The 17,455-nt window shown below is 36.2% G+C and overlaps 2 protein-coding genes across 2 annotated transcripts; one reads left to right on the top strand and one right to left on the bottom strand.

The window, feature by feature from the left end:
• Nucleotides 1–852: 852 nt before the first annotated feature.
• dph2 (diphthamide biosynthesis 2) lies at nucleotides 853–6,831 on the bottom strand. The gene is made up of 7 exons (XM_066692291.1): nucleotides 6,291–6,831; nucleotides 5,321–5,481; nucleotides 4,851–4,963; nucleotides 4,121–4,341; nucleotides 3,155–3,856; nucleotides 2,678–2,866; nucleotides 853–1,232 (listed from the first exon to the last, which is right to left on the bottom strand). Exons 2-7 carry the CDS (start codon nucleotides 5,471–5,473, stop codon nucleotides 1,108–1,110), a joined length of 1,503 nt encoding a protein of 500 aa, XP_066548388.1. The 5' UTR covers nucleotides 5,474–5,481; nucleotides 6,291–6,831; the 3' UTR covers nucleotides 853–1,107.
• A 178-nt stretch (nucleotides 6,832–7,009) lies between these two features.
• On the top strand, nucleotides 7,010–16,032 carry atp6v0b (ATPase H+ transporting V0 subunit b). Its single transcript, XM_066692715.1, has 8 exons — nucleotides 7,010–7,268; nucleotides 8,744–8,792; nucleotides 9,130–9,213; nucleotides 9,827–9,904; nucleotides 10,184–10,253; nucleotides 11,901–11,952; nucleotides 12,236–12,426; nucleotides 12,669–16,032. Exons 1-8 carry the CDS (start codon nucleotides 7,202–7,204, stop codon nucleotides 12,693–12,695), a joined length of 618 nt encoding a protein of 205 aa, XP_066548812.1. The 5' UTR covers nucleotides 7,010–7,201; the 3' UTR covers nucleotides 12,696–16,032.
• The last annotated feature ends 1,423 nt before the right edge of the window (nucleotides 16,033–17,455 follow it).

Genomic DNA, 17,455 nt, shown 5'->3' with positions numbered 1-17,455 from the left:
AAGTGAAGGTCATCAGACAAGGGACAACGAAGACCTTCTCAAGACCCATCTCTGAAGTAGTCCTTCTCTTTTCTTAAGAAGATAACTGAGATATGTATTTTAGTTTATGGAATTTTAACAATTCCAGACGGAGTGTTCTGAACCTGGCTTTAGTTTGTAGTATCTAGTGGTAAATTGTATTATTTTGCAGCTGAGCATCTACTTCCTCTGTTTCTAGGTCACAGGACATGAGAACCAGGAAGTGCAGTTTACTCAAGAGGCAGATTATGAGGCTAGAGTTGTTATTTCTGGCAGCAATCCTGTGTCATCCTCACTGTATAGTCCTTAAGAGAGCAATATCTGTAAGTATGTTTATTATTTACATAGATAAGTGATATTGATATATTATTTCTGAATTTAGTTGTTATTTTGACGTGTTTTGAGATGTGTATCACTGACAATATTTAACATGTAAGCTGATTCGGATAAGCAGCAAGTTTCCAAGTTAGCTATTTAGTACTAGCTATTAATCGTTACTTTAGTTTTTACCTTACACTTACCTGTTTTACCTGTAGTTTTATGCTGTTTTACTGCATTTAGACTGTAGTATGTGAATATTACTTTCATTGCTGTAAATATGAATACTTACTTGAATACACATTTGTTATTTGTATTTTCAGTTTCACACTTTTATCCAAGTAAAGCCTCTTAAAGATACATCCTGTCTTGTAGAGAATCATTTGGATGAGTGTTTAGTTGACTGGATAGTTGGATAGCAGTTACGTTAATTCTCATAGACTGTAGTGCATTTAAATGTGGCATTTAGACCTTCACAAATGAATGTAGTTTCATTCTTAATTCAGAATTTTAACATTTTCATATAATAGTTTTTATTATAAAATGATTTGTCAGCTGTGTACTGATGTGTGGAAGATCAAGACTTTCCTGATACATATTTTTTATAACAGTTATTTTACTCTCTGTGGGGAACAAAGAAATCATGAGTAAATGAGTTTCAACCATACTGTGTAAAAGCTCCACATCATCTGTGGCATCAGTAGGGTTACTTCTTCTTGGCCAATTCATGTTCAATAAAAGTTCTTTATTTTTAAAGACTTTAAACTACAGTCAGCGGTTCCCTTCTTCATCATATGCAATGGCAATTCCTCTTCTCCCTTCCACCGCTTTGGTAACTGGGGTCTCTCCCAGCTTCAGCTCCAACCCTTGCCAGCTCCGACCGGCCAAGAATGAAGCTGAAATTCACAAAAAGGAAAACAGAATGATTCTGGATAGCAAAGAAATTGGAGTTGTGTTATGCTGTATCCAATCCATAGTCAACAAAAGTCTAAAAGCTGTATAATACTTTTCAGTTTGATTTACCACTATTGAAAATAAAGTTCATTAATCAATATGATATAGAAGTCCATGTGTTCAAACTGTAACAAAATTAAGCCAATAATATGCACATGGTAGATCCTGTATTCATAATATCTGATCTGTTAAAGCCCAAACCACCCTCCTAATTCCTGAGTCATTCTTAATGTCGTATTAGACATCAGTCATTTTCAGACTAATCCTTTCAATACTTTATTTTAATTATATCAAAGTGCATGCTGTACGTGACATCGGGGGCTTAACAGACAGCTGCAATTAAAATAATAATGTCAGAAATAAGTTGTGGGTTAGGTAAGCATTTACTGATGGTGCTAAAGCAAAGGTCATTGACATTCTCTTGTTTGTCCCTTTCTCTACCTGCTGAATTGCTACAGGGAAAAAATATCTACATGGTTTAATTCACACCAGAGGATCAGTGACATTCCCTACGTGACAGTATCTAAAATAATTATTGCAATTTCAGTTGGATGGCCTTTACTCCAGAGAGCAGAAATAGCCACCTGAACCTGAAAACCCCATAGACAGATACGTAGAAATAAAATAAACTATGCTAGCATGAGTAATGTCTGTATCTAACTTCTCTGACCCAATTTTTATTGTTTTCCTTATAATTGGAGTCTTTCTAAAACAACACAGCAGCATCAAGATGCACAGGGAAACAAAACATCTGGTTTTGAAAGTAGTATGTGGTATAACCCACACTATAACATGCCATGAACACTAAGTTCTGAGAAGCAATATCCCATCTCCACGATACAAGCTGCCCAGAATGTAGACATTTACATGTTCTACAAGAGAACAAAATGCAAGACCTTCTTGGCATCCACTTAAATTATTATTTTATCACATTGTGAACTTATAAATTGAGTAGTTTGGAGAGGTTCTGGGAAACACTCAATTTACTGTGAACAATTACATTTTGTACACAATAAATGATGTTGGCTGCTTCCTAAACTACTCTAATTATTGTAAAGTATCAATGTAAAAGTTTAATTGATCGTTTGCATTAAAAACATTACAGTAATATGTTTGAAAATGCACTTCTCAAAAGCTCTTCTCTCTGAAAGTCTCCACTCTGCCCTAAAAGTGGACTTTTTCTGCCCCCTTGAGGTTACATTTACTACTGCAAATGTTTTTACAAAATATGAGTTTACAAGATTTTGGATTTAGTTTTGGTTATAATTTCTTCAAATAAATGTCAAGGACAGAGTGAATCTGTTAGTTTCTTCACATATCGAGAATTATGCCCATTTATTTATTACTTGCAACAGATTTGCCTAGTTTTAACACTGAATTGACAAACCTGCTGTGTTGGTTTGTGCCACTGTGAGGGTCTGGTTTCTCTGAACCAGAGAGGATCCAGGAACAGTCACATGGGGCTCAGAGGAGGACAGACTGGAGGAGCGCAGAGCCCCTGTGATCAGGGACACATCTGTACTGTCACTATCAGGGTCTGCATCTGGACTGGGAAACTCCACATGACTGCATGCACCTAGACACAGACAAAGCAAAGCACTAATAAATTAAAAAGTAACAAATTATACAGAATATAATTTTTAAAATATTAAGAAGGGAATGTTGCTAGTACATTCTGAAAACAATGTTGAGTTCTAAAGTTTTTTTTAAATCAAACAAAAAGAGTCAAGAAAGAAAAAACATCCCAAAGAAAACCATCACGACCCTAGAGCAGGGGTTCCCAAAGTGTGGCCCTCGAGGATGGCCCTCCATCACCAGAGACTGGGAACCCCTGCTCTAGAGTAAACAAATATGAAAAACATACCAGGCAGCAAGTCACTGAAGTCAGTCACGTATTCTCCAGTCCATTCCCTGTTCTTGTTGCAAGCGATTTCCATCTCAAAAGGCGTGACTACTGGCCTGTAAAACTCACTGGAATCCAGGAGGGAGTTCTCTGGGCACGACACCAACACATAAATATCAATTTCTAGAAAGTTTGCCAGCTTGGGTACATTTAATTTCCCCATGGCAAACATGTAGCTCTTCTTCCCTGCTTTCCCGATGATGCCCTTCAGATGGTCAATGATAGCAAGGTAATCGGACATACCAAGAGTGCCCACTAAAATCCCAACCACATTGGCATCTTTTGCCCTCTCAATAAGGTAGTACCTCTTCATGAGAGCCCTATTAATATTGACCGACTCTAACCTCCCAACGTCCGTCTCTGGATTGAATGTGCAGAAAGAGCACTGGTTAAAAGTCATCATGAAGTTTGTCAACGTCACACCCTCCTGGCCTACATAAAACATGCCATAGTTCTCCAGGCTGAGACCGTCCCTCAGGCCAAACCGACGTCCAAATTTACAAACAACGTGGCCCACTGTACTACTTGGAAGTGTCCCTGTCTCTCCAGTCTCTTGCTGTGGCCCGTCGGTGTGTTTACAACCAGAGCTGGTTGTTCCTTCCACATTGATAAGAGACATGATCACATTTGAATACTCAGACTGAAGGAGTTGCAGGAGATCATCTGCAGAGAGAAATTAAAATGTTTTAACGAGAATGTTTAGCATAATGCATTACAGATATTTTTTCTTAAGATTTAGTGTGGTGTTTTTTTTCTGTCTCGTGTGTCAGTAACCGTACGTGCTGTGCATCCATTATGTTTAGTCTTATTAAAAGAAGGCAGACTTAATTCCCCACAGAATTTGAATGTGGCCAGCATTATGTTAGTTTTCAGGCAACATTATTGATGCTTACAGTTAATAAAGATAATATTAAGGTGAAGGATTACCCATGGCAAAAAAATACATCACATCATAGAGTATAACAATGTGGCTGTCCTTGTCTGGGTACAGTTCTCTGAAGGAAGAGGCACATTTCTGAAGGTCGACAGGTCTTCTCCCAAACACATACATCAGGGGCAACCTTCTTGAAGGGCTGAGACACGCCCTGCCATAGTGGATAATACCGTCAGCGCCAATATGCTCCGCTGCCACCTCGTCCACACAGCAGCTAGGACAGTAAACAAGCACAATGACACTGAGTGAGTGAAATCTGCAATAGGAGAACTGACAACTACAAAAGCTCAATCCAATTAACTACTTTAAAGGTATATTATGCTAATATATTAGACCACATCAAAAAACAAATTTCCAAGGCAACATAGGAAGCTATAGCTATTTCAGGCTGAGTGAGTTAATGCACACCAATGATTAGCTGCCAGCTTTGCATAAATTCCCCATTTGACAGATGCATGAAGTCTGAGATAAATGGTGGTCTCCTGAAGGGGAGGCCAGATTAATTAAAAGTGTTTTGGAAAATAAGCTTTGTTTGTCAGTTGTCAAGAGACACTTTCTCTGTGAGATTGCTAGTCTAGTGTGTCCATCAGAGTGATGTATTGAGACTATTTAATTCCATAAATCTGAAGTCCTGTCTACATCAACAGTGGCCTTCTGGGATTTCATTATTCTATGCTACACAACCTGAGGATGTCAACAAACTGTCACATGAAGAACCTTTACCTGCCATAGGATGTATCTCCCAATATGTATACTTTTGCTTCTGTTCTCTTCTCTAGTTCAGAAGCAATTGCAACAGAGTCAACCAGCAGTTCATCAGAAAACTGAAGTGCTACCTGAAAGACAGAAAATAATGAGCTTTAAAATAATCAGCTGTGGTGGTTCTTCCATCTTCCTCCTTGGTCTCTTTTGTTCATTATATCTAGGGATTGATCTTTTGGGGGTTCATTTTCCATGTCTCTACCTCCCTTAGTACAAGTTCACTGTGTATCCTAAATCAGAGAAAACTGTCAAGTGAACTGGGTTTACTGTTTTTTATTCTTTTAAATCAGATAAGTTGTGTAGTTAGAGGCATTTTAAGTTTAATTGGTTCTGATGGTTCATTTTCGACCCTTATGTAATTAAATAACTATAATACATCTGTTGAGGTCACTCCAGTAGTAACACAAATACTTTGATTCAACAGGACTGACCTTCTGGAACTGATTCTGTGTGATGAAATTGCAGATCTCGTCAATCTGATACACCTCATCCAAGCTCTTGGTATCAGTCCTGTTCTCTGTTGTCAGGGCACTTAAAGACCGATGAATCACCTGGGCACCATCGCTGCTAAATGTGGCTGCCATAGTAACTACTTTATAAAAGAAACAAAGGGCTGTTAGTAATTTTTCCTTTTTTTTTTAAAAACACATTTTGCAACTTGTAGGCTCTATCATTTTAAAACAAATGTTCAACAATCATTATAAACCTAAAACAAACTATCACGTTTCCATATGTCTTTTACTTTGTTTAAATGCACGTCACATATATGTATTCATGTTTTTTTTAATAATAACATAACCTATTCGCCAACCATCTGCAAGTATAGCTACAATACATGGTGTCAGCTTTTGATTGATTAGAGGATTCTTCCTTCTACCTAGGGCGAACCCAGCAATCAACACTGTCTGAACAGTTTGTGTAACAATGACAAGCACCGATTTATCCTATGGAAAAGGAAGAACTGACACTTAAACTTTAAATACTGGAGGTAAAGATCTCACATTAAGGACGGAAGCCTCCGAACATAAAGTGAAAATTAAAGTCTAAATATATTTATGCTATTCAATATTCATTTATGCTACTAAATATGCGATGTTTGTGAATCATATTTTACGATAGCACATGTATCGTTTTACTACACCTGACAATATTTTAATACTACAAATTGGGTGAAGTTTGTTTATGAATACATATTAACATAGCTGTCGGTATAATAATGGTATCGTTTGGATATAACAATTCATAGAACAAGTAATTATGTGTCGATTTTGTTGTTTTAACACTGTAGGACAACTGTACTATTTAACAGGCACCGTCTTTATAGTACAAAGTGTCATGTCTGTTAATTCATAAAATAATCCACGTTTTTAAAGTTATTAAACAGAAACATTTTGAACTCACCACTCTTCCCTGGTATGTCACATGTAGGTGCAGAACAAGCCTGGAAACACTTCCGGGAGGGGCGGGCACTACGTAGAGCCAATCAGAAGCGCAGGGCATCTATTACGTCTCTCAAGGTTTTATCCAATCATGTATTGAGCTGTACAGCTACTTCCCTTTGATGGGGAGTTAGCAACTGTTTTGTTTTTAAAGCTATAAAGACATAACCTTAAGTGCAAATGTATTGTCCAGTGCTTTACAATTAAGCAAAGTATATGCTACAACTACAATAAGATTAATAAGAATGTCTGAATAGCTCCGATTAAGGCAGTCAGTTCTTATTATGTAGTTAATAACCGAATGCAAAGTGTACAGCTTCACAAGGGATTTCATAACAGCAGTCGAGTACCCCCTATGAAAACAAACACAGAGGGCAAAGATCCCCTATGTAAACATGCACAGGACAAAGATCCTCTATTGCCACAATAATAGTCAACTCCCCATGTCTCCCGTCCCTGCCGAAGGGCGGCATTATGGGATTGCAAGTGTCGATTTTGTAATTCATCTATATAACATAAAACCTGCCTTATTCAATATACCAAGCTTTCTATATTTAGGCCCTGGGTGACCGCTCTACACATTATTGTTTTCTATGGCTTTACGTACTTACGTCCTTCCGTAGGCCAAAGTCGAGTGACGTCAGTGCAGGCGAGTCACATGCCCCTGGTGGCGCTCGTCACATGACCGGCTGCTGACTTCCGACTTCCTCTTCTTCTGTGGAGAGAAGCAGCCCCTTCCTCTCTCAAACAGTGATCGGGAAGAAGCTGCAGACTGACTAAATTATATGTGTGTGTTTAAACATCCCGCAATAGAGGAAAAGTCGAAGGGCACGGCCGCCTTAGTGTGATTAGCGCCCGTCGGATTACAGCAACATGAACGGGCACGCCATCCTCTACACCGGGGTCACTGTGGCCTTCTGGACTACCATTCTCATCGTCGGTAAGCCTTGGAGCTGCAAAGCCATGGAGACATACCGTTTGGTTAAAATATACCAATAAAAATAAAACATGCATTCTTATACAGACATGTAATCTACCGATCTTTAAATGTCAGAGGTTTTAGGTTTTTAATATTGCATCTTCTCCACAGCTGCTGTTTTTCTCTCCCATTTTACTGCAGTAGGAGCCAAATATTGAAATGGAGATTTAGTCATTTTTCTTCTGTTTTTTTATGTTTCTTACGCAACCTTGTGCTTTTGCATTGTCTTAAAGGAGTGTTAAACATCAGAGTATCGCCAATTATGAAGCAATACTGTATACAACAGTAATTAAGTGGTATTTACTATGTTGAATACGGAAATGCATTTTAATCCCCCAGAAATGCAATAACTTTAGTGTGGTTATACAGCCATGTTAGGGACAAGGTTGACTTTGTGCTGAAGGATTTAAGCTATTGTCGTATCTTATGATATATGAGGACATAAGAAGACTAGTCATTTATTAACATAATTAATCCAGCATTTTAATCTTTTAAAATGATTTGCATCAGTGTATATGCATTGATAAGCCTTGAAATAGATTAAATAGAATGGGATGTCTTTGTATAAAGGTTAACACCTCACCCTCTTCCTATATTTTAGTCACTATTATTTAGGATATTTTGTGAAATGCCTTGCTGGTTAATTTTGTGTATTAAGTGCTGAAGTTGACTTTTGGGTTTCAGTATTGAAGTTTTGCAGAAGATTCTATATATGAATTCAAATGTTTCTCATCAAAATCAGGATTAGTATTTTGTGTTGATAGTAAAATGTCCAGATCTTCTTCTGTTAGAATGCATTTCTACAATTTATATTTGTCTTTGGTTATTTCAATTTGACAGTATTGTATATGTCTATGCATTTACAATATGCAATGATGTGCTGCATTTTGCAAACATTCCTGTTTTTCACAATCCACTGTTAAAGAGGAAAAATCTTAAGAAACCAGAATCTGGAAATTGAGAACTGAAACCTCAGTAGCTGGCAAAGGGCGGTCACAGATTCACACATCTTAGCCGTGATGATTTGTCCTTCTAGTGCTAAATATTTCCTTAGGGAATGGTTGCTTTACTATACAAGTAATCTTACCAAAATCCTGTGCAGGGTTCAATCTGTGGGTGCTTGTTAGCATATAAATCCAGCTGTCAAAGACCAAATCATTCCTGTCTTCTCTTTTTAGTTTTTAACGAGATCTTAAGTCTATAGTGTATCCAAAGTTGTTACCCATCTTTTTCCTTCATACTTCAGATTTGAAGATTGTTAAAGTAATCCCAAAGAAGGTATTAAAAGTCAGAATATGGGCAGAGTATTTGCAAATGCATTTTTGTAAATTGATGTGAGATATAGAGAGCAGCTGTACTTTGTTGATAGGATTAATAAAACCAGAATGTTTAAGTTTTGATAATGAAAGTTTTACATATTAATTTATTTCTTACAGGTCTCTGTTTTACAATATTTGACCTTGGATTTCGGTTTGATTTTGCATGGTAAGTTAAAGAAATTATACTGAGAATTTCAGAAAATGCAGATATTATCTACCTGAAGACTTAAAATAGACTTTTTCATACAAAACGAACAGTCCTTTTAAAATAGTTTACACTGAGCATATTATAACTTAATATTAGCATTACAAGATTCACACACAAATGAAATGCTAAGATACATGACTGTTTGTGTATGTAAGGAGGTACTTAAAAGATGTTTTATTGGCACATGCACATAGACTGTTAATCAAGGTCTATGAAACTATATATCTATCTATCTATCTATATCTCACCACCACCACTGATTTGAAGAGGAATAATAAATTCTGCTGCTTTTCAGGTTCCTGACAGAGACCTCTCCGTTCATGTGGGCAAATCTGGGAATAAGTTTGGCTATTTCCCTGTCTGTTGTTGGTGCTGCCTGGTAAGCATTCTTTATTTTTTCTTGACTTTATTTATGCAAAAACATGTTTAATGTGGGTGAAGCAGCATCAGAGTTCAGGTTAAATCCATATGTATACACAATATTCTTCTTAAGAAGTTGGTCACTAAAGTGCCCATTAATTCTAGACTCCTTCATATTCATATTTCTCTCCTTTATTTTTGTGTGCTTACCCTTATAGCATGAGAACGACTTTAAATTCTTAATGATAACACAATATAGGGGAGGCACCTTTTGAAAGAGGAAGTTTATCTTATTAATGACTAGCTATGTCTGAAGATATTCATGTGATTGTGAGTAGGCTGCTTTTTATAGGTACAGTATCTTTATAAATTATTCAAAATGTATATCATATACATCATCTTGCTTTTTGTGCATGCAATTCTTAATTACATTTATGTATCCACAGTAGGCAAAAGCCCATTTAAAATAAATGTAGTTTAATTAAAGTTTTGGTTTCATCCCTTTCTAAATACATTTGTTTGGACAGCGAGTCCTGGTTGTTGCAGCCGTCTCCAGACGGGCCTCAAGCTGTTCGGTAGCTGCCCTCTCCGACACTTCGGCCTGTAATATTTTCACTGCTTTGTTTTCTTAGGGGAATCTACATTACAGGGTCCAGCATCATTGGCGGTGGTGTAAAAGCCCCTAGAATTAAAACAAAGAATCTTGTCAGGTATGTGTTTCTTCTCATGTACTTCATTTATTTTTTATCTTGAATGCACAATTAAAATACCACTCAAGATATTTTCAAAATGTAGTTCAAAGCACAGTGTTTAATAATATTTCACCTATAAATATTGAGGTTTTCAGTGGTTCCTTCCTTAAACACCAAGTTGTTTAGCTTTTTTTTTTGTAAACATGTTGCTGGCAACACATTTCTAACGCATGAAGTGAAATAATACTAAGTATTAAGCATCAATTTAGTTTTTTCATCTAATGTCTTTATTTACAGCATTATCTTTTGTGAAGCGGTGGCAATTTATGGGATTATCATGGCAATTGTAATCAGTAATATGGCTGAGGTATGTATCACATGTAGAAACACAGGCATGTCTTTTGTCATCCATTCTTATATATACAGTGTTTTAATACTGCTGTGGGTTGTTGCATGATGGTATGGCTAGTCTAAAATATCATTAAATAAAAATACTAGGGCTGTACCAAATTTCATTGACTATGAGTTAGGTCTACGTGGGGCGCAGCTCAAAAACCAATGAAAGGTGGCAGAGGCTGCAGCTACACCCATGGAAAGTCGTGTAAAGGCCGTTGCACACTGGATCCGACATTTGTAGTACATCAAGGACATGGCACATCGGTACACAGCCTTTCCAGTTTCCTGCACTGGTGTGTGCCTTGCAAGCTACGCCTGTTTCTTTACCTCCTCAATTACAATAATAATTATTGTTATTATAATACATTTTATATATAACACACTTGTCTCATACCAGAGTCAAAACAGACAAAGTAAAAAGATGAAACGGGCAATATAGCAGTAGCAACTCAAACATGCAGACCACAAGGAAAAATATAACAAGCAGTAAAATAGCAGCAATTTATACATAGACAAAACTAAGTAAGCAAGCAAGACAACAAACAGGTTAGCCAACAAAGGGGAGCAAGCAATTAAAAAATGCTAAGAGGATTTAAAAACTTGCGAGTACCAGAGATCCTTAAAAGCTTGTTTAAAAAGGTGAGTTTTAAGAAATTTCAAGTGTAGCGCTTCACCGAGCCTCTGGAAGTCCGTTCCACAGCCATGGATCATTGCTACAGAAATCTTTACAGAGATGTCAAAACTAAACAAATCCTTATCACACACAAAGTACACTTCACCATAAAGAGCCAAAGCAGAGTACATGGTTCAACATTAAACTGTTTGTTTGAAAGCACAAGTCTTAGATAATGTAATTCACATTTGTGTTGTTTCTGTGCTTAATCACTTTGTAGGAGAATTCTAGCTACGTCAGTAGGTACCATTCATGCTCAGCTGCTCCGCAATAGCTTGCCGTATATTGTCTGTCTATTTATTTGCTTTGTTGTATAGTTCTTTGTGGTTAGACACTCAAATTATAATCTTTTCCACCACTTCACTGTCATATGACAATTACGGACCCCATGTGCAAGGTCAGGGGATAGGGAATGCACTAGTTTTTTCTCTTTTCAAGCACGTAAAAATCAGGTGTATCATTGGATCCAGTGTGCATATAAATGAAAATATTGTGCTACTATGCATACTCTTATTGTCTTTCATTTCAGACATAAAACATTCTACCTCCATAGCCTGTTGCTGTATGTACTTTCTGAAACCCTGTTTTGCACGTTTTCCATCAAGTGGTTTTAAAGGGTATTGTCCAAGATGAGGAAAAACTTTTATAATAACACATTTGCATTTAATTCTGGAATTGTTTTTTTTTTTTTGTTGTCAGTTAATCAAAGTAGTAATTGACAGATTAACCAATTATCAAACTATTTTGTTGTTGCAGCCCTAAAAAAACACCTCTCGATGCATAATACAATAGAGCTCCAACTTCTCATATCATGTTCTTGTTTTCCCCCAAAATAATTCTACAATTTTGTACAATTGTTTTGTACGGTTAGAACAGGCATGTCTTGTCAGATTTAATGATTTACTGTTTGGTTTAAGTCACTCTCTTAAACACCTTTCTTTATAGAACTTCAGTGGTACAACCCCAGAGACCATTGGTGCAAGAAACTATCAAGCAGGTATGAAAAACTAAATGTTCACATGCCTAGTGTGTATAAATGTACAGTACAAATGAAATGCATGAACACTTTCTCTAGTGTGTTTATATGAATGTACTGTAAAATCAACAATACAAGTGTTTAACACCAGGGGGCAGTAAAATACCGTATTTACGAAAATTAATGAAGATTAGATCTAGTTTTGAAAGTCTTCTATCAAGGCATTGTATTCCTATATTTTAATTAACTTTATTTTAAATTTGATCTTAGTATTGTAATTAAAACCTGTTGTTTTGATGTTTAGGGTATTCCATGTTTGCTGCCGGCCTAACTGTCGGGTTCTCCAACCTCTTCTGCGGTATCTGTGTGGGGGTCGTGGGCAGCGGTGCCGCGTTGGCCGACGCTCAGAATGCCAGCCTGTTTGTGAAGATCCTGATCGTGGAAATCTTCGGCAGTGCCATTGGATTGTTCGGGATCATTGTTGCTATTTTACAGGTAAGGTTAAAATACTCAAGTTATTTTTCCTTTTGACTGACTGTTAAAATGGCATATTGTTGAGCAATCCAGGGATACCAATTTTAGCGAGACGTTTGGATCTGTTTTTTTGTTTTCTCCTTTTGCCAGTGGATGAAATTGAATGGGCTTAAATAAAATGACTTTTTAATACATGTTTTAAAATTAAAAGATGCATGAAGTATATACTAAAAAAGTTAAAACAATCTCTTTTTTTCTTTCAGACATCAAAGATTAAGATGGGTAACTAGGGGACACAAGTCAGTGCAATTCACTGGATATAAAGCCGCTGTTCTGGAGAAGAGAAACCAATTAATTGTGTATATATATATATATATATATATATATTAATTTATTTAAATGATTGATTTTTTCTGACATGTCTGTTACTGTTTTTAACCCATCATTTGCTGAAGAGTGACTGGTATGTGAATTAAAGCTGTGGATTTAAGATCAACAAAGTAAAGTATTTCCACCCTGTTGTCTTAAAGCATTCTTATTGTTCAGTAGAAACTCTTTAGTAAGTGGGTCTTTAAGACCAATTCCCTGTGAATCGGAGGACATATTTGTCTGTGGACAAAGTGACTAAAAATGTAACTGGTTCATGTTCGTTTGGTTTTTATGGGAATAGTAGTCAAATGGTTCTGTTCAGATAGAATTGTAGGACTGGCATTTTGAAAAAACAATAGAATACTTTTACTTTATGAAAGCATGTTTTAAAAAATGTGAAGATCTGTTAAACACTTAAGAACCACCTCTGCCTGTTTTGTCCATTTTGTGAAATCCAGTAAGGATTAGTTAGGCATGCGTTAGAGGGCTCAGAGTTATTGATGGATTCCATGGTTTTAATTTAAATTCCTTTCAACAGACTTGTGTGAAACTCATAATTTGTATTAAACAGAAATGCAATGTTTCTGCATTTAATATATATATATATAACAGTAATATTCAATGTTCAATTACTGAAATTAGTAATTGATGCAGTATTTAATACTACTTTGTATTTCAGGGGGTGATCAGTTACACTAATTACTAGCCAAAACGGGGTAATGCTTGGTTGGACTTTGATTCAAGCATTTGCGGTTAAAATAATACCAGCCTTTTGATGCTGGTCAGCTTTATGACCAGGACTTCACAATTTGTATCACAGCAAGACAAACACCCGGAGAGACAATTTGACTGAAATTATTTGGAGAATAGCTACACATTTGAAATGGTAATTTTTCCATTTTCAGTCTGGTGACCAATTATCGATCTATTTGATGTAAGAAGCCCTTATCATATGCAGATCTTTTGTGAAAGTCACTTTTTTGACCATAGAATTGCTCAACAAATATTTACCTTAAGAGGATCTTACCTTCAGATATGCCCTTGAACATAGGTGTGAATACTAATAGACACTCTTCAGTTCTGACTGGTTAAAAATGAGAATATAGTATATATACATATTATTTTCACATGTTTTGTGATCATGGGTTGTCCACCATTCTATATGTGAATACATTAAGGCTTTTATAAGGAGTTGTTGAATAGTGGTTTGGAATTGTCTACGCTCTTCTAATGATCATTCTGTTTTCCCATAAGCCCAAGGGCCAAAATACCTATATGGAGAAGATCTGTGCTCCCGATTTGATATGAATACAATAATTCTGTTTGAAGGCTTGTCTGCTTTAGTGTTTCTGATGTTTGTGATCTAGTTTTTTGTCATTTTCATTCATCTCAGGAGTGCCCAAAAGCAAGTCCTGTAACTTGTAGGTCTCTGTAATCCATCGCCTGCTAAAGACTTTGGATTGATGGTAATAGTGACCACTGATCCAATAATAAATCTTTCATTAACAAAGAGCCCAAAATTGAAAAACAAAGGCTTTGTGGTCATCAAGGATTTGAATGTGAGCACCCTAAGTCGGTTTCATGCCACACTGTAGAAAAACAAACCTAAACAAAACTTTGGAAAGATCTCAATAGATGTAGAACAGTTTTGTACATTGTGCATTGCATGTGTTTAATACTAAGATGAATATTGAACAGGTTTAATTGACACAGTGTAGAATTTCAGTCTTGTCTGTTATCCTATGATCTCTTTATAAACATTGAGTGGATGCCTCTGCTAATATTTTCTATATTGTCTCTGTATATCTGTGTACTCAAACTAGACAGCAGGTTTTTCTTTTCATTTTTTACTAATTTCTTTTATGGGATGCACCCCAAATGTCTTCTATTATCTATAGACTATTATACCGTGCAACCTCAGAGTTTTTGGGAAGCTCTAGGTTGAACTTGGTTGTGTATAAGTATGAAAAAGATCTATGAAAAAAACAATATATGTATATTTTGGCTTGTTCTATGCCTGAGAATATTTTTCGCCCCTTTTGAAGTTAGATGTGTTAATTGTAAAATCGCTATTTTGTGATTTGTTGAATTTCATATGCATACTAGTTAGTGGAACTACTAAATAAATTACTCTCTGTGAATTGAAAGTGACATCAGAGATCCAGATTGTTCCTTTCTCCTTGTTCATTTGTTTGATTTAATTGTATATCGTTTCTATAAGTAACCTTGGATTTCTAAGCTATCCATCAATGTCAAACTAAACTAGTTTAATCACAGTGACCAAACCCCCCTCATATGTGCAGATCTCTGTCTCCCAGCCCACCAGCGGTGCGTGGAAGCGGATCTGTGTACTGGGTGATATTCTCCATCACTCCACTTTCTCTTTTTTTCAGGGACTGCTTAGCATGTCTTTGCTTTTCAAAGTGCAGACAAATTCAACATCTAGAATAATCGTAAAAGAAAAAAGGTTGACGTGCAATATTATGGATAAATTTTGTTGAAGTAGTGAATATTTTGAATTGTATCACAATGCATGTAAACATCTTTCTTAAAATCACTCCCTGTGCGTTCAGTTGCATCTCTGAGTTGAGCAAATGCACTAGCTATCGTTGGATGAGACCACTGTCATACTGGTTCACTGTCAGCTTTTCAAAACCTATAGATACTCATCCCCTACTGTGACGGGGGAAACGCAAGCTGTGCAAACACCTGTATTGTTTGACATTAACAATGTTTTGTCCTTGTTAAATATTGGCATTAGAATGAACATAACACAAATAATGTGAGCTTAGTTTAATCAAATATTGAGTTAATGGGTTTAAAATATAAAATAAGAAGAGTATACTTAATGTTCCCACATACTCTTTACTAGTAGACACAAAGTGAAATGTTTCCCTTGAATTTCTATAAATTCCAGGACTTGTGGGATGTTATTTGACCTTAAAAGCTTTGAGACTGTATAGGTAGAGAATAATTAATCTTTGGAGCAAGAAAAAGACAGATTCTGCTTCAATGTGGGTTGATAGTTTTTTTCCTTTGAACAAGATTTGTGTTTTGTCACTTTTTGAATATTCCTAAAGTGTCATCTGTGTAAATGTTCATTGATTGTCATGGCAAGAATAGATCATATTCCCTGATTCAGTGACTGTGTTTGAAATATTAATCTGGTGAATCTGTTTTCTGAGAATGTGTAAAAGTGGGTTGTACTGTAGACTTAAGCTTTCAATTTCCGTGGAAAAATAAAATATTTAAACTATAGATGCATTGTCTGCCATTTATTTAAACCTGTTTAAATGTATGTGGTTGTATCATCTATATAGTTGTTGTTTTTGTCTGCGGAATAGTTGAAATGTACATACATTCCCATTGACTTGGAGTGAGATTGAATTGTCTGTTGAAATGTGCATTAATTCCTTTATGCTGGAAACTTGCAGCACATGTGCACTAGGTGGGGATAAAATCCAAATGCATTTCAGTGAGAATAGTGTAGGAGTATGTTGGAGTACTATACAGATAATGCTGTACTTTGAGATCAGCAGCATTAGTTTAGTATTATCACTGCTGCAATAAAATGGCATTTCATTCTTCATACAGTACATTTGTGCACTCTAGGCTATATATGCACTGTACTAACCAATACTAACCATTGCTGCATTTCGGGTTGAAAAATGCTTGCAGGCTGTGAACACTACTGCTTCTCCCGGCTGAACGGGCACTGTCCATCTCGCTGACCTTCGGTTACAGCCCTGTAGCAGTTGTTGTGAGGGATGGAGGGGTGGGGGGGTGGGAATAGGCTACAGATTGTACCACAGTGAGAGAAGTGGATTTGCTACGGATGTGACTCATCATCCAAGTTTATCCCAGGGATGTTCTATGGGATTGAGGTATGGTCTCTAGGTAGACCTTGGTGTTTACAATATCATTCTCTGGGAACCACTGTGTTAAGAGTCCCAACTTTGCCAAGCTGTGGTATTATGTTCAGGCCTTCACAAGAAAATCGCAATCAATTCTGGCAGGATACCATTTTCGGAAATATTACATTAATATTATTAGTATGTTACATTGCCCTTCACGGATATCAACCTCCACAGAGCACTTCTATTACAAATTTCTGATGGAGGAAGACTTCTAATATAATCAATATATTGGTAAAAAAAAACATGAGAATGGTGAAAGCTTATTGTAATTCTGTGTATACATTTTACTTATTTGATTTCTACTAGTGAAGGTAAGCTGAGTTTGCTGTAAATGTACAGGGATCGTGCACAGTGTAGCAAGTCTAATGTTCATTTCATTTTATTTTAATTTGATTTCAGAACATTACTCAAAATGCAGGCTTATGCTGTGCTTTTACATTGTTTCCCAATGTCAGTCTGAAATAAAAAGAACCAGTGACCTACAAAGCTAGTAGAATTTATTTTAAACAATTTCTTGCCAACAGCAACATATGACATTGAGAGAGGCTTTGTGCAATGTAGCCTTGTTCTCTGTCATTATATCATGTTTTACAAATTCAAATAAGAGACAGTAAATGTACACACTTTTGAGTATGTTATATACCACAGTAAAATACAGCTATACATTAAAATAATATAATGTTCTATTTTTTTTCCTGCATTCTATTCACACAAAGAAATATACTGACATCAGTAAATATACTAATTTATTGTGGAACCTAAAG

The sequence above is a fragment of the Amia ocellicauda genome, chromosome 19 (assembly GCF_036373705.1).
Source record: "Amia ocellicauda isolate fAmiCal2 chromosome 19, fAmiCal2.hap1, whole genome shotgun sequence".
Lineage (NCBI taxonomy): Eukaryota > Metazoa > Chordata > Actinopteri > Amiiformes > Amiidae > Amia > Amia ocellicauda.
The sequence above is the reverse complement of the archived record's forward strand: the minus strand, read 5'-3'. Positions and strand labels throughout refer to the sequence as shown.

Bases quoted from the DNA above. Each gene is read 5' to 3' on its own strand.
- atp6v0b (XM_066692715.1), top strand. From the start codon at position 7,202: ATGAACGGGCACGCCATCCTCTACACCGGGGTCACTGTGGCCTTCTGG. The intron at 9,905-10,183 runs GTATGTGTTTCT...CTTTATTTACAG, and splicing joins AAAACAAAGAATCTTGTCAG to CATTATCTTTTGTGAAGCGG. The intron at 10,254-11,900 runs GTATGTATCACA...CTTTCTTTATAG, and splicing joins TAATCAGTAATATGGCTGAG to AACTTCAGTGGTACAACCCC.
- dph2 (XM_066692291.1), bottom strand. From the start codon at position 5,473: ATGGCAGCCACATTTAGCAGCGATGGTGCCCAGGTGATTCATCGGTCT. The intron at 3,857-4,120 runs GTAATCCTTCAC...TTCTCTCTGCAG, and splicing joins GATGTATTTTTTTGCCATGG to ATGATCTCCTGCAACTCCTT. The intron at 2,867-3,154 runs GTATGTTTTTCA...GTCTGTGTCTAG, and splicing joins CTTCAGTGACTTGCTGCCTG to GTGCATGCAGTCATGTGGAG.